Source organism: Notechis scutatus, chromosome 1 (assembly GCF_049901735.1).
Source record: "Notechis scutatus isolate UNSWTSFEM ecotype Mainland chromosome 1, rNotScu1.2, whole genome shotgun sequence".
NCBI classification, from domain to species: Eukaryota; Metazoa; Chordata; class Lepidosauria; order Squamata; family Elapidae; genus Notechis; species Notechis scutatus.
In genome coordinates, this window is record NC_142009.1 from 74,307,406 (window position 1) to 74,324,760 (window position 17,355).

The 17,355-nt window shown below is 35.6% G+C and overlaps 1 protein-coding gene across 3 annotated transcripts in view; it reads left to right on the plus strand.

Moving 5' to 3' along the window:
- SIPA1L2 (signal induced proliferation associated 1 like 2) overlaps positions 1–17,355 on the plus strand; it is a 92,045-nt gene that overhangs the window by 72,035 nt on the left and 2,655 nt on the right. The window contains exons 15-21 of one of the 3 annotated variants that reach the window (XM_087967932.1): positions 797–1,021; positions 6,471–6,588; positions 8,006–8,225; positions 10,518–10,649; positions 12,181–12,234; positions 13,117–13,234; positions 15,724–15,805. In XM_087967932.1, the coding sequence (XP_087824058.1) occupies positions 797–1,021; positions 6,471–6,588; positions 8,006–8,225; positions 10,518–10,649; positions 12,181–12,234; positions 13,117–13,234; positions 15,724–15,805 (949 nt within the window). Of the gene's footprint in view, positions 1–796; positions 1,022–6,470; positions 6,589–8,005; positions 8,226–10,517; positions 10,650–12,180; positions 12,235–13,116; positions 13,235–15,723; positions 15,806–17,355 lie in introns of those variants that run through there. The other 2 variants (XM_026669445.2, XR_003371044.2) reach the window with 2 other exon arrangements.

Here is a 17,355-nt window from a genome sequence, read left to right on the forward strand (position 1 = left end):
GCATCTTTTTTACCTGCAAAAGTCTTTGAATAGTCCATGGAAGGATTGCTATTTTGTATCAATAATTACTTTCTCATGTCACTAATGTGAAAACTTTTAATTTGGATTTAACAATATGGTTAAAGTACGCCTGCATAATTTTATTAGTTCAAGTCATTGATCATAAATGTAATGTGATTTATCCTTTATCCGCAGTCACATATACACAATTTGTGTAAGTCATGAACTAAAAAACAGACTCATGTTTTTTTGAATGCCATTATAGCCTCAGTTAGTAAATGAATAGTTGTAAGTTAACTACTGGTACCTGTAGTAACTAGAAAGAAGATATTCTCAGACATAGTATTCTCTGTCTACTAGCTTTCCAGAAATTCTCATATGATACAAGCATTGAAGTTTTTCTAGTGCTAGAAAAAAATATTTAGCCAGTCTTGCATTGTTTTATTTTTGTAATGTCAGTACCAACTTTTAAAGTTGTTTTCTGTGTTTCAATTTTTACTATTTTTTATTATTTTAATTTTTGAGATAGATACGTGCCTAACCCAATAGATAACTAAAATAAGAAAGTAGTATTTTTATACTACTGCTTACTGAAATCAATTCAGCTGTGGTTGGAATCTGAATTCTGCATTACAGAAATAAACATTGTTGACTTTTTTCAAAATACATTTTGGAGAATGTAGTGTGTGTGTGTGTCCTTTTAAGATAAATAACAGCCAATGTTTTTCCTGTTTCAGATTTCCTCCAGTAGTACTACATTAAATATTTTATTGTGTGCATTTCCTCCCTTTTCTAGTGGGTCGCATCATTCTGGAAGTCCTTCAACACATGGTCCTAAAAGCACTGGATCATTAGATACCTCCAAAGTATATATAGTCTCACAAAATTGTGCTCAACCAATCTCTGGATCCATGGCAAAATGTTACCCTCGACAAGGAGCAGTAAACAAATACGTTATTGGCTGGAAAAAGTCAGAAGGTAGCCCCACGCCTGAGGAATCTGAAATTTCTGAATGCCAAGAGTAAGAATCTTTTTATTCATATGTGGGGGAGAGAAGTTGGAATTTGAGAAGGGAGGAGGTCATGGAAGGGAAAAAGAAAAGGCAAATTACATAATGTGATTCTCTAAGGATTAAAAGTAGATAAGGGTTCTGTACAAGTAGAGGCTCTTGTTTCTCCTTTTAGGTACTTTCAGATAAAGTTTCTGTTGAACAATTTGTCTATACAGAAATTTAAGGGAATCTTAAACTTATAATCTGTTACTCCAAATTCTTCCTGTTCATTACATTTATACATATGAACACACACATGCACATACGCACACTGAAGAAAACCTGTGCAACAATATATGTTGACAAAATAGGTGCAGTGCTGAAAACAATTCATCTGACAATACTCATATTTCATGGACTTAAAGCTGAATTAGCATTCAACTTGTATCTGCTTTACTACATTAACAATTCCATTAATAATTAATCATGTCTTTTTTATTTTTTCTTTATGTACATTGAGAGCATATGCACCAAAGACAAATTCTTTGTGTGTCCAATCACGCTTGGCCAATAAAGAATTCTACTCTACTCTACTCTACTCTACTCTACTCTACTCTACTCTACTCTTTCCTTTCTGTGTGAAATCTTTTGAACTATTTCTCGGATATCAGATACTTGTAAGCATTTGTGGTGAGCATTCATTGTTTGGTAATGTTACTCCCGCTGAAGCAACCTTGAATTGGATTTATTTTTTATAGTAGCATCACATTGCTGACTCCTATTGTTTTCAGTTAACTACTTTTCCAAGTTCTAATCAATAAGACAGAAATCATTGAAGAATAGAGGACCCAGTACTGATCCTTGTGGCAGCTCACTTGATGCTTCTTTCAAATGAAATGTAGACCTTTGAAATACTTCAAATTTGAAGTATTTTTGGACAGTGTTTTTATTATCTTCAAGCTTCAATCGTGCCTCTTTACCCTCCTCATAGAAAACATTTTTGTTGAATTGTACCAAAATAGGTGCTGATTAGCTTTGTCTTTTGTTTCTTGTCCTCTTTACTGAGTGAAGGTGAAAGTACATTGACTTGCAAGATAATGTTCAGGTTAGAGACCTAACTTGCATAAAATGATGTGATCATACTTGGATTAAAACGGCTTTGGTTCCACATGTGGAATGTAACCGCAAATAGTATTGGTCTCATAGTTTCAACATGCAAAGTTTACTAATGGACTTTCTGTGTAATTTGTTTCACATTCTGTTTGGCAGAATTCTGATCAAAAGTATACAAGAGATAACAGTGATTAATATTTAGGAAATATATACCTTTACAGGCAGGGGATGTGTATGCTGTAGTTTTCCTGTTTGGCAGGTTGTTGAGAAATGTATTAATGTGAGACATATACAGTTACTTACATACATACATACATACATACATACATACATACATACATACATACATACATATATTTGTTTTATTAAGTTTTCGCGGGTACTTACATGTATGGTATTCAGCTTTGTTCAGGTATTTTCCCACGTTATTATAGTTGTGCTTTTAAAGTTGTAGCAACGTTTTGGCAGAATCTCATCTGCCATCATCAGGCTTCTGTATTGTGTTCATCTGTGAGTCAGACTTTCACAGCCGTTTCAGTTTTAAATGAACAGACCTATGGAACAGCTGTCCTGCCCTACATAAGAGGTACTACAGACAAAATCAGTACGATACTACACTGGCATCACATCAAGACTGCCTTCAAAACAGACAGAAAAATAGCAGCCATCCTAAGAAACCCCAAAGATAAAATTGACCTGGAAAACCAAGGCATATATGAAGTCCCCTGTGCATCATGCCCTGCCACATACATTGGACAGACCAATAGAAGAATAAGTACCCGCCTGAATGAACACAAAAATGCAGTCAAAAAGCTGGAACACACTTCCTCACTAGTCCAACACATGAAAGCAACAGGTCATAGCATCGACTTCAATGGCACCAAAACCCTAGCCACTATAGAAAACTCCAGCTACAGAATTATCAGAGAAGCCATAGATATTGAAAAAAGACCTGAAAGCATGAATAGAAGAGATTATTCCACCAGAGTGTCAATTATCTGGAAGCCTGCAATCACAAACAAAAAAATCTCCACACCATTAGCCAAGCAAACACCTGGGCACAAACAGATCCCCCTGATATCTCCAGCTCAAACACACCCCAACCAGGCACCCAGATGAAACCTAGCTTCCTAACAAATGATAGCCGTCCATTTACTTGGAGCCAAGCTGCACTAAAAGCCTCCAATACAGGAACACAATGTTGCCAGCCAATCAAGACAAAAAAGCCACAAAACAGACAGAAGATATTAGAAACACCAATCAAGCAGAACACAGCAAATTCCAAGACCAATAAACACAGACCAAGACTCCCAACCAATCAGGATGAAGAAAAAATCATTCTGGCACAGCAGTAGGCTAGCCCCAAATTTAAAACAGAAACGGCTGTGAAAGTCTGACTCACAGACGAACACAATACAGAAGCCTGATGATGGCAGATGAGATTCTGCCGAAACGTTGCTACAACTTTAAAAGCACAACTATAATGACGTATGATTAAGTGAATAGTCCTACATTATAGAACATTGTATACAAATACAGAGTTTAATGTTACTTGCTGAATGGAATGAGTGATATGTAATTAAAAAAAACGTGTGTGAGGAAAAAATATAATCCTTTACTATTCATGAATGTTTGTTATCTCCTTGGGTTTTTATAAATTTTCCATATGGATAAACATATAAAGAATGCTTGTGGTGATGTTAGAGGTGAGATGGTTGGGAATATGAATGTATCTGTATTTTTGGTATGCAGAGGATATGATGTTCCTAGCTGAGAATCTGAATTATTTGCAGGGAATGTATGAAAGAAGGAATATGGAGCTGAAAATGAATCTGTTGAAGTTAATGGGGATTGTGTTTGCTGGGAAAGATGAGATAAAAATTGCAAGTTAGGGATATATGGGAAAAAATAGATTAAGTAGATTAATACTTTGTGTACTTCAGTTTACTGCAAGATAAGGAAATGATGATGTACAAGTGCTAATAAAAATGTAGTGAATAGTATGCCACTATTAGTAATAGTTTACTCAAACTTGTCAAGAATGAATGAATGAATGACCAAAGGAAATAAAAAGTGATGTTTATATGGATGTCCTGCCCTTTTTAAAAATGCCAATAAGTATCAGGAAAGAGCATAAATGTTGAATGTTCAGGAATTCGAATAAGAAGACATATCTTAAAGTCTTCAATCACTTCATATCTTCATTTTTTGTTTGAAAATTCATGTGTTCCTAAAAGATCTGCAAGATCTTGCTTTTGGAACATATCTCCAAATCTTGGCTGTGGGGACAGGATTAGATATCTTCATCAGTAAGACTTTTTATTTGATCTTCTACTTGTTTTAAGCCAAATGCTCTTTGCAAAATTGCCCACTCATTCATTTGGATTTCTGAATAGGAATGGATGTTCTTAATCCAGGTGCAGCTCTTCCATCTTCTCTTCCGTTCCTTTTGAACAAATTATATCCTTTAGCTGCAGTCTTGAAGCCCAGGACTACATTGTGCCTTATTAAAAACAAATATTTGCAGTTAGAGTTTAGGCTCATCTTGTTTATTTCCTCTACTCTGAACATAGACAATGAAAGGCAGAGATTTTATGAGCGTTTGCTTTTTCAGATTTGTCTTCCAGGGATTTCAGAGACCTATTTCACAAACACTATCACCTTCTACAATGCAAAACTCTTTGTCTGAGGTCCTTATATTTTCTATCATTCTTAGCTTTCAACTCTCAATGCAAGATGCAAACTGTCTTGTTCTAATAGTCCATGATATGGATATGTCATAGCATGATTCAAGAAACCTAATTGCTTCTATTGATATTTGCATACCCAATTTTTAGAATGCAGTACTCTTCTTGGAGAGCTCATTATAATTATGATCACTATACAGAGCAAACAAAGGAGAGGGCAATAAGAATACAGTAACTTCCAGCTTGTTTTTATTTTACTGAATCTTAGTCTTGTACAATTAGGACATTTATTTATTTATTTAACAAATTTATATAGCCATCCAGCTCATACACGTGTGACCTCCAGGCAGCTTACAGAATTTTAAAAATCTACCATATAATAAAAACCGATTGAAAAAAATCCCTATTTCGTACATACACACATCCCAATGGCAGTAATAATACAGTCAAATCAGCCACTTGATCAGCTCTATCTCCATTCCTGTCCCCCCAGGCCCACTCACTAATACACCCCATGTTTTATAGTTGTTTTTTTTTTTTTTTTTGAAAAGCAACAGGTTGGGAGCCAACTCTACATCAGGGAGATACGGTTAAACATCATATCTATGGAGATTCTCAATCATCTAGGTCATGGTTGTCCCAAAGGTGCTTTTTCAATAGGCAACTGGACTTTCTGGTTTTTCTTTGAAAACGTTTTACTTCTCATCCAAGAAGCTTCTTCAGAGCTAAAGAAGTTTCTTGGGTGAGAAGCGAAACGTCTCCAAATAAAAGCCAGAAAGTCCAGTTGCCTCTTGAAAAAATGCACCTTTAGGTTAAATAACATGTTTAGTTGTATGTTTCTAATTGTAGAATTATGTTTACCTCTGATAAGTGTGTAGTCACTGGTTTTGCTGGATTTGATAGCTATTAATATGTAATTTAACAGTGCCTTTATGAAAATAAGATACTTCGTGTAATTGTTACACTGAACAGTTTTGTCAGATTTCTGGTAATAATAAAACCATGTCTTTGTAATTGAACCAATTATAATTTCACACATTATCCCTGGAACTTAACTAACAATGTAAATAACATTCTTGGGGGATAAGTGAGCTTCGTTCTTTATTTTGATCTTGGATTTTAATTAAAATGTATTTGAGAATATATTGAAAAGAATAAAGCAGGTTTTATCTTTTAGGTGTTCTCTGAAATGTCAGATGGAACCCTAGGGCTAAATTCAATTGCAAGGGCTTCCATTAACACAAAGGGGGGGAAGGATTATCTCTGCATTCTTTAATACTCCTTTGCCCCCCAAATGTTCTTTTGGGTGTCGGGGAACACTTTGACATCAAGGGCGAGAAGGAACAAGTATCATAGTGTCAGGAGATATCTGCTTGCATGATACAGTTTTATGTCCCAGTATTTTAAGGGATTATTTCTTCACTGAATATTTCAAGACTGGAAATGTTTCTTCAGATAACTGTTAATATCTATTTTGATCATGATTATGTTTAGTTTTCTGTGCTTAGTTTAAATGTTTTTACAAATTAAAATTTCTAGATGTACTAGGATTAGAATACATTATGTGTGTGACATGAAGAGGAATAGTTATAAAGATATTTAGATAGGAACACATTGGTTAACTAACAAAAACCTTGTCTCTGTGGAATGTATAATTATGTTGATGGCCTTTCTTCAAGTCAGCTTCAAGCTTCTGTCAGGAGTATAGTTTCTGAAGGCCAACAAGCTCTCTCAAAAGAAGAATTTCTGAAGTTGATGATGCAGAATAACATCTCTGCAGAGGATGGAAGAAGAAAGGTTAGCTATTTTTAAATATATATATTTATATACATTCTTCTTAGAGGCTATTTATGACATTGCTAAGAGTTTAAAAATTTAAGCAATGAGAAAGGAAGAGAGAATAATTGTGAGAAGTAGGATTGTACAATGCATTTAGAAGAAATATTTTGCAAAACTTAATATATGAGGGGAATCCCATCTCGAAGTATATATATATAATTACTTGTTTATTTAAGAGCACATATTTGTATAGTAAATTAAAAAATGCAACATTTATATCACATTTGGAAAGCTGTACTTAAAATCACTTTTGCTTTACATTGTACTAAAAAATATATCATAGCTTGTATTCCAAATAGTCATGCATTCTGGATTACTAAGAACATTTTTCTCCTCCCAGAGTTGATTCAGATTTGTAAAATTAGAATTAAATTCTTAAACACATGTGCAGCTTAGTTTACCCTCACTATAGAAACAGATCTCTCTTAGCATTCAAATTTTATGTTGTGAATGTAGAACAATGTATATCAATAGGTGTCAAAAAAAAAAAATTATATTCACACAATAAAGTGTCTTTCACTTACCAGGAGAGAAGGAAGAGTAACCTTAAATAATAAATCTAATTATGTTAGCTTCCCAAGCATCTGAAATCCCCAGGGAAAGAAAAGTCCTGCTTCTCTGTGTGAAGGCTTATAGATTGACACTTGGTGTGACATGGAGATAGACCTTCTCAGCAGTGGCATCTACCCTAGATAATATCTTCCACTTTAGAACATGCTAGAGTGATATATTTTATAGACTTTTTAAAATATTGACTTTCTTATATTGACTTTCCTCAGACATGAGCTCCATCCCCTATTCATTTATTGTTCGGTTCATTAACTTTACAGAGTTTCACCCTGAAATGTTTTTGCAACTTAGCTTAATGCTTTAGATCATTTTATAAAGAGAAGTGTTGTATAAATACATAAAATAATGGAAAATATCTCCTGTTTTTCAGAAGGGAGGTTAAGATCCAAATTGGTGATTTAAAAAAAAATGCAAATATTTTCAGGAAGTAGAATTATATTTGTTTTATTCTGTATTATTTTAGGGTTAGACTGGATTTCATGTAGAATTAATTGTATTGATTTGGTATTAAAATTCAGTCTTACTCATTTCATGAAAACATAATTCTTTATTTAGCAGTTGGCTGCATGTTGTATTCAACCATTTGGAGCTAAATTTCTTCTTTCCAATAATTCAGGATGAGATAAGCTTTGTATCTCAGGAGAAAATGGCATGACTTTTGTCATAATGATACACTGATGCTAGCAAAGCAGTATTGAGCAGGCTATCTCTAGAATAAGATCTATTTTGTGTAAACTAAAAATCTCATCGTCTTCATGATAATTGTTCAAGTCTGACTACTAATTTATTCTCCTAAAATGTTTAGTTTTCATTTTACGGCAACCTATCTCCAAAGAGGATACTGTACCGTACTCTTTCTGATGAGAGCATATGTAGCAATCGGAGAGGATCTTCCTACGCTAGTTCACGGAGTTCAATGCTAGACCAAGTGTTGCCAAACGATATTTTGTTTAGCACTACGCCACCTTACCACAGCACCTTACCTTCTAGAACAAGTTTAAACAATGGTGTTGGAAATATGCGACGTAAGTTGTGCGTGTTCGTATGTGTGATGGCATCTGCTGATTTTCTATTCGATTTTCAGTTGGCAACATATCCTCTAAACCAGGGGTGTCAAACTCTTATTTCATTGAGGGCCGCATCAGGGTTGTGTTTGACCTTGGGAGTGGGGGCTGGATGGACATGGCGTGGGTGGGCATGGCCAGCTTGATGTCACTCGTGTCGGGGGCACCTGTCGTGTCCCGAGTGCTCTATCAGAGAAAATGGGCTCCCAAGCTCCGTTTTCAGCTGCGAGGGCCTCCTGCAACCCTCTGTCAGTAAAAATAGAGCTTGGGAGGGCTGCACAGGCTGGTCCTTTGCTGTTTCTAGGTCGGCCCCACAGGACAGATCTAAGCACCCTGTGGGCCGGATCTATCCCGCGGGCTTTGAATTTGGCACCCCTGCTCTAATTGAAACATTAAAAATGGCTTTACATCGATGGGAGCAGTTGATTCACCTAGCCAGGATTATCTGGAGGTGGGGTGGATGCTCAAGATGGCAGGCATGAATTGCACAATCAAGCCTTTGCTCCTTTGATTACAGGGTCATGCCTGTCATCTTCATATTTTCTTTCCCCACGATTCCTTTGCATTAACTGGAAGTAGCTGCCCAGAGTTTCAGTTTAAGACATCAGGCTAGAAACCTGGAGACTGTAAGTTCTAGTCCTGCTTTACACATGAAAGCTAGCTGGATGACATTGGGTTAATCACTTTCTGTCAGCCCAACTCACCTCACAATGTGGTTGTTATGGGAAAAATAGGAAGGATTATTACGTATGTTTGCCATCTTGAGTTATTTCTAAAAATAATAATGGTGGAAAATAAATAAATGTTAAAATCTGTGAACTTTAGCTACAAAGGATGTGAAATTCTACTGAACTACAGTTGTTCTTATAATGTTCTTTAGACTACTGTAGAGATTCACAAACTTTGGGTACAGTCTCTAGATTCCTCTACAGGTAGTTGCTAATTTATAAGTTTTAACTGCTTCTTTGTATATAAATACTATAAATTGTTTCTTCAATTGTGCAAACTGAATTTAAATTAATGTTAAATTAAACTTTTTGTATACATGTGAGTGCTTTTGAATCACTGATTCCTGCGGAATCACTGGAGTTTTCTTGCAACATTTTTGGAAGTAACTTGTCATTGCCTCCTTCTCAGGTCTGTGAGAGAGTGATTGGCACAAGTCACCCAATTGGCTTCATGCCTAAGGGAGGGACCAAAATTGTCTCCCATTTTCTTGCCTGGTGCCTTAACCATTACACCAAATTGGGTCAATAAATTAAACTTTTTCAATTAAATTCTTTTTTTATGCCATAGTCCTCTACTCAAAATAGTATGTGCACCCAAGCTTTAGATTATTGTAAATGACATAAATTGTTTGTATGCATTCATAGTCTTGGGAACAGGCTTCATCTACTAGTAGCACAAACTCCATGGGTGTATTCCGCTGGTATGGGAGGCTTTTTAACCACTTCTCAATCTCAGTTGCATTCACTGTTTGTTAAGGGGAGCTAGGAATAAAACGAATTGTTCAGAATTTGAACAAACCTGAAGGAAACACTCTTGGCCTGTAGGCATTATTTGAAAGATTATTACCTAGGACAGAGGTCTCCAAACTTGGCAACTTTAAGACTTGTGGACTTAAACTCCCAGAATTTCTTAGCCAGCACAGCTGGCTGAGGAATTCTGAGAGTTGAAGTCCACAAGTCTTAAAGTTGCCAAGTTTGGAGATCCCTGGCCTAGGATATGAAAATTAGATGATTTTCTTCAATCAGTTGCGAATGTACAGCAGAAGGAAATGAAAAGATTTGACAAGAAGTAGTGGGTTGGATGATAAATACGTGGCATTCATTATATGAGCTGTCACATTTAATTTTACCAAGGGCATTGAAAATCTCTTGACAAATTCAGGTGCAAATAACAGTTGCCAGGTCAGCCAGCTCAAAAACATCTGTGTACTAAATATAATTGCATAAACTTGTAATGAAGCACAGGAGAACATATCCAATTACAAGTGAACTCTGGTGCAAATTCTGAGATTAATAAAGCCTTTTTTTCTGTATTCACTCTGGCCAATGAAGAATAAAGTGAGACCATTCATATAACTTGAAAACTATATTTATGTTGCATCTTCATCCTGTACTTTCATAAAAACAAGTAGCTGTTACAAAATTGTCCTCCCAACTCTTAATCGGCCTAGCCCGATGCTCATATATTTCAATGTTTTTCTTTTCTAATGTATTATCTTAAAGACCACTTTTCTTTTTCATGTAGATGAACTGTGGTTCTCAGATGGATCTTTATCTGACAAATCAAGATTCAATGATCCTGGCTTAATGCCTCTTCCAGATACAGCAACAGGATTAGACTGGTGTCATTTAGTTGATGCTGCACAAGCATTTGAAGGTAATCAATGTACCTGCTATTAAATTATCACAAATTAAGATGCAACCCTCCTGTTATTACCAGAAATAGTGGCACTCAAAAAATTTGATAATTTGGCAATTTCATGCTTAACCCATCAGTTTTCTGTTTCTAAATCTTTGATAAGAGTTGATAAGTGGATTGTATAGGTTTCATGGTTTATCACAGGGAGGGTTAAACTCAATTTCATTGAGGGCTGCATCACGGTTGTGTTTGACCTTGGGGACTCAGGTGGTGTGGCCAGGGTTGGCATGGCCAGCTTAACGTCACTTGTATTGGCACCTGTGGTGGCCTGAGAGCTCTGCCAGAAAAAATGGGTTGCCAAGCTCCATTTTCAGCTGAGATGGCCTCCTACAACCTTCTGTCAGCGAAAACCTCCTGAGCTCCATTTTCACTGGCAGTTTCATCCTGGGCCAGTCCTTTGCTGTTCCCAGGGCAGCCCCTTGGGCCAGATCTAAGCACCCCACAGGCTGGATCCACCACTCAAGGATCCGCCTTGAGTTTGACACCCTTGGTCTGTCAGATGCTATTAGGTGCAATGGACTTAAGACAAAATATACAGCTACAAGACCAAAAAATATCCTTTATGAAAAGCTAATATTGATATTTTTTTCTTCATATTTACATGTATCGGTCATTATATTGGATATTTGCTCATTCAGCCAAAGTCTATAGCAATTTCTCCAAAATTAAGGCTAAATTTATAAAAAAAAATGGAAGCATTTCTATGAAGAATGAATCCACCAAAAGTGAACACTCATATCTTACTATAAAGAGAGAGATAGAAAGTTATCAAAATATCCAAGTAAACATTGCTTTGTGCACTGTTTTTTCTATCAGTTCTTAATATGTACAAATAAACTATACATTGAAAGATTAAAATAATGTACTTAAATATATTTAGTAGAATTTAAATCATTAAAATAATCCTAAGAAAAGAATATGCGGTCTGTTTCTGGGTTTCATTATTTCAGGACATAGATGTGCAAGGCATTTTTTCTTTTCTCACTCTTTTTCTTTCAGAGTGAATTAGTTCATTTTTGAATGTACTCGTGTTTTATTACAGATTTGGCTTGTAAAAAAAACAAAAACTAAATGCTTCTTATTGTACAAGTTCAGCTATACTTATAATTCAAAACCAGACTAACTCACAAACCTACTTAGTAAACTTTATTGCTCTTTCTCTAATATTGCCTAACCAATAAATATATCTGAAAAAGAATACTGGTTTTGTTCCACGTTTTATTTCATATATTTTGCAACTACCTTGTTTTAACTATTAGAATTGTCAGCATCCAGATCTATAGATGAGAACATAACAATGCTAGATAAATAATATTGATGATAAATAATATTGAATTAGGTTTTTTTTTTAAAGAAATTGGTAAACATGGTACATCCTGTAAATTCCACAAGATTGAGTTGTTTCACATAAGGGATAGCAAGTGCCATAATCCAAAGCTAGTTCAGTGGACTCTGTTTGTTCATAGGAAAATTCTAAATCTTATTTCAGATTATGACTCTGATGAAGAACTTGGGCCAATCTGTCATCACACTTCGTTTCTAGGTGATGATCTGGGTAGACTATTGGATATTATGCTTTTTTTTTTTAAAGTATAAGCTTTTATATGTTTGCACGGTTGCATGATTATATACAAGGTTTGCGTCTTTGCAAGAAGAGAGGAAGGCATGCTGTGGTCAGGGCCAAGACCTAGAGACAGAAGGAATTCAGTCTACAAACCAGTGATCTTTGCTTCTACCGAATACAAACGTTGCATGGAAAAAGCTCAGAGTTCTGTTCTTTCTTGTTCTATAACAAATGTGTGTGTGCTCTACTGTTTTTCTTTTTCTTTTAGTACCGGGTATAATTTTGGCTGCCACACTGCATGCCTTTCAGTGGGGAAGCTTATTTCCCAAAGAGTAAAGCATGTATTTTGTCCTTGGAAAGGAAGTTATTTAAAAATCATTGGTGTAAGCAGCTTTCTTTTTATGAGTAAAATTGATCTGCCTGTGATAAGATCATAATGAAAATTTTAGCTCATTGGAGTTCAAGGTACATAGGTAATTAGTTCCTTTATTCAAGTAAAGTGGTAGATCGGATTTCATATTTTTAAATGAAATACAAAGCTTTTTTCTTATGAAATATCTGCTTTGCCTTTCAAGTATTTTTGGTTTTAGAATTTCTGTGAGTTTTGAGAAAATGAGATGAATAATAAATAGTGAAAATCAATGTCACTTATAGCAACTCTCAAGCTGTAATGAGCATGCTTTGGTATTTGTCCAGAAATCCAAGGGATGGGGAATGAGGATTTAAAGAAATGGTCGCAAGCATTTTCTTTTTTTGGCTATATCTGGATTCAGATAACAACAATTCATGATCAGTTTTGTATTCTGAAAGTATTTCTAGGTTACCTTTTTTAGTTATTTGCTTATGCATTTGCCTTTCTAGATCAAAGGGTGGCATCTTTTTGTACCCTGAATGACATGCAGCATATGCAGGCTTTGGAGAATAACCAAGCCTTGGACTCAAGTCCAACAAATGGAAAAGACTTCATTGATGCTAATGGGTATGTAAAGTATGTACAAAGGAGGCTACTTCCCGCAAGATTCTACAACTAAGATTTTTGGGGAATGTCCAAATCCAGTAGCAGACAGTTCATCTGGATGCCATTTGCAACAGACTGTCTCCATAGTAAGGCACTCTGTGTGGCATTCCCTTTCCAGCAGAATACAAGGAATTCCTTCCATATTGGCCTTTAAGGCTTCAGAACATGCCTTTCTCAAATGACTACTGATAATGTTTAGTTATGCAGTGCAAGTCTGAATTTGTAAGGTTTTAAATAGTAGTTTAATAATGATTTAATTTGTGGTTGATCTGCTGTTTTAATAATAGGGCTGTTTTTTCTGCTCAGATCCTTTGATAGTGGGTGGCCTAGAACTCTCACAAATCGCTCTTGTTTCACCTTTGTTATTTTTCTTTTAATGCTGATAATCCATTTAGGGAGAAAGGTTGAGAACAGAATTGGGAGTCATGATCTGCATTTCTCTGATTTTAAGAAAGCAAAACCAAGTATATGTTGCAGGTAGCCTCTGCAGTTTAGATATATTCGATTGCTTGTTTGAAGTCTGTATGAGCTATAAGGAGTTCAGCTACTTTTCTTTCTTTAAAAGGCCAGGAACCATATGCATGTCATCAAAACTGATTTGGTTAGACTTGTTACTGAACAGGAAACCATTTGAAGGGGCATTACAATGTCACTTGAAATTTTTGGCTTTTCTAATTCTTCTCCTTCACTGCCATAGTCAGTGTGACTATGTCTTAGTCTAATGTATGTCTTCCCATATATTTCCATTCACCTGTCCTTGTTTTAACAGTATTTGCTTTTCCCAATTTGACAGCTTCCTTCCTATTCCCTTTCTTTTTCTCCACTCCATCACTTATTTTCATGCATTTGTTCACCTAATTTTACTTAGGCACAGCAATAAGCAATCTTAGTAGAGCCTGACATTCAAGTTTTAATTGGATTAGATTTTAGGGAGTTCAGTTTTGTTGCTTTATTATTTCTTCTCTTTGTTTTGCATTGTGATCCACAAAACTGAATTGGGCAGCTATGTCTGTCTCTCTGTTTAACTATTTTCTCAAGGAGGGAATCCAGCAATGCTGGTCTTGCTTACATTGATCTTGGTGAGCAGCGTATGTACAGTACTTGCAGCTTCTTGAAACCATCCTCTTCCCTTGCAACTTCCATCACTATGATTTCAGCTACTTATTCACATTCTTATTTATTTAATTTGTATGCCACCCATTCCCAAAGGAGCCTAACAATTTCAAAGGCAAATTACTGGGGAGGTGGGGGTGGGGGGATATCACCTTTCCTTTTGGAAAATACAGAAATGTATTCGGAGCAAGAAAAATCATGTTGGTTGTCTCTCCACTTTATAGTTGTACCTCTATTGTGGGATTTTGTCCTCCATACCGAATGTATTTACATTGTTATTCCTATAGCTTCTGAATATATTTGCTCTTTCTTGCATTTGTTCTAATACACTTTTTTCTTTGGAGACAACTGTACAGTTTTCTTAGCAATATAGAGGTGATTTGCCTTTGACATGATTTTTGTTTTACTTCCTAATCTACCCTATATTTCTGGTATTTCTTGTGGTTTCCCATCCAATTATTAACTAGATTTAAGCCATAAGATCAGCCAAGGTTTACTAGGCATTACTATCTAGCTGGGTCTATTAATACATACTTCACTATGTCATTAAGACTAATTGTTTTGGATTTTTATTAACAGAAAGCCTTTAATTAATGACTAGACAAGGTTGTGGCAGATCATGGTGTTTTTTTTTAAATTATTTTAATTGCTTTTTTAATGGCTGCCCACTCTGGGTGGCTTACAAAATCCAGAAATAAAAACTGGTAAAAATATAAAATAGCACAAGCAACTGGACCAAAACAGCCCTAACTATTTATTTATTTATTTAGCATATGGCACTTGTTCGCCAGGGATTACCAAGGTGGCTGGCTGCCTCTGTGAAATGAATTTTTCAGACGGTGTTATCTTTACCCGCAGGATGCCTGAATGCCGGTAGGCATTCAGGGGAGGCTCCTTTCTTGTCTCTCTGCGGTTTATTTGCTCACGGGAACTGAGCCGCTGAGCTGCCAGCCTCGGCAGTGAACAAGCCCAGCATCTTACCATGTGAGCCACTGCAGCCCCTAGCAATAACAGGAAACCACAACACTGCCCTCACAAACACAATAAACCCTGGCCTAAACCCTGAGCCAGGCTTTAAGGGGTTTCCCAGAACACCAGGAGAATGGAGTTTAGTAGAATACTTTTCATTGCATTTAAACCCAAAGAATGTATCTCAACAACTTTTCATTTGAGATTGGGTCTTTTACTTTACATGTTTTTGAATTAGACTCTGAGTGCTTTTATGTGGTTCTAAAAATTATGATATATTGCACATTGCTCAGTTATGTATATTTTGTATGGAAATGTTTTACTGTGAAATTTTTGAACTAATCCCAAAGTACGTTTTGATTTTTTAGGGAGGATAGTCCTACTACTTTGACTGGAAAAGTAAACCAGCTTGAAGTGATCCTTCGACAATTGCAAACTGATCTTCGACAGGTAAAAAAAATAAAATGTCTTCATTAATATCACATAGTTTGAATAAAGATACTGTAGGATTTCTGTCTAGGATCTGTACACTAGCTTACATATTATATGAAAGCTGCACTCATGTGGTACTGGCTGTTCTGCCATTAGAATCAACGTGGAGTCAGCATACTGCAAATAGGGTAATTAGCAGTGGTGAAATGAATTAAAACAAAAACTCTGTGTGATGTGACCTCAAACCACATCAGGCCATTGAGCAAACCACATTTTGCCCTTAAAATTATGGGACATCTGCACATGACTTCTGCTATCTAATTTAATTGTTTCCTGAGTGTTCAGATGTATTTATTGTAATTTTTCCTTTTTCTTGCAAAAGTAACTTTTTTGAAAGCCAAATCTTTATTCTGAGAAATAAATTCAAGTAGTATATGCCATAGAGTCTATAGTGAATCACATTGCTGTATTGTCCTAGACAGATCAGTGTCTGCCTTCATAGAAGGCAACTGTATTTAAAAAACCATTTTTGAACCAGGAAGTAGCCCTGGGGTTGTGTGGGGGGAGTATTTTAATTGGGTGGGCCCATGGCTTCCATGGAGCGAAAGCTATTTCCATACTCTGATTACAAACTTAACTAGTAGGCTATCATAAAAATAATTTGAATAGGAAACATCCTGCTTTATCTACTTTATTTTACAGGTGTTCAAATACACAGAAAGGATGTATCAATTTAATTACTCAATACTTTCAATTTAGATTGTTTTTGATGACCCAGATTGTTGGGGGCAATATGCTGACTCTGGAAATTGCTTAGAGAATGCTGTAAAGCACTATGGAGCTGTATAAGTGCTATTGCTATTGTAATCTAAATGTGGTATGTTGACTGCCATATTTTAAAATAACAATAGTAAAAAAATACTGTACCCACCTCAGTGAGGTATGAAAGTATAGATGTACCGTTTTTCCAATTACATATGATGGTGAGGGAGATTACATACAAATTTTACAGTCCAGAGCTTTTGAACCTTTGGTATCTTATGTAAGATTAATTAATTAACACACAAATATATTTTCAAACACTGCAAGGAATAATTGCGAAACATCAGCTAAAGACCTTATAGTATTGTGTAACTAGAAAGCTTGATGTCTTAAATTAAAATTTTCATAAATATAAAGCTCACACAGCATCTGACTGCAGTAGATCCGATTAATTAAACTCATATCTTGTACAGTTTATAAAAAGGAGTGATTGGGAGTGATTTTGGGAGGTAGTTGGTGGCATGAACTGCTAGTTAAAATTGACCCCTTAGAGAAATGTCCTCCTGTGTCTTTTTTTTTTTTTTTAAGAGAAATGCAGAGAATTGGAGGGAAATTAACTGGTATATCCACCACTTACTCTTCATACCACTTTTCCTCTGACAAACTCAATATAGGAATAAAGATTCTTTAACTCTGAAAAAGATGTATCTGTTCCTCTTTCCCTCTGTTCAAAGTTGCAGTTCTTCCAGATGCTTAGCATTTCATCGATTTTGAACTTAAGATCATCTATTTTGAACTTAAGAACT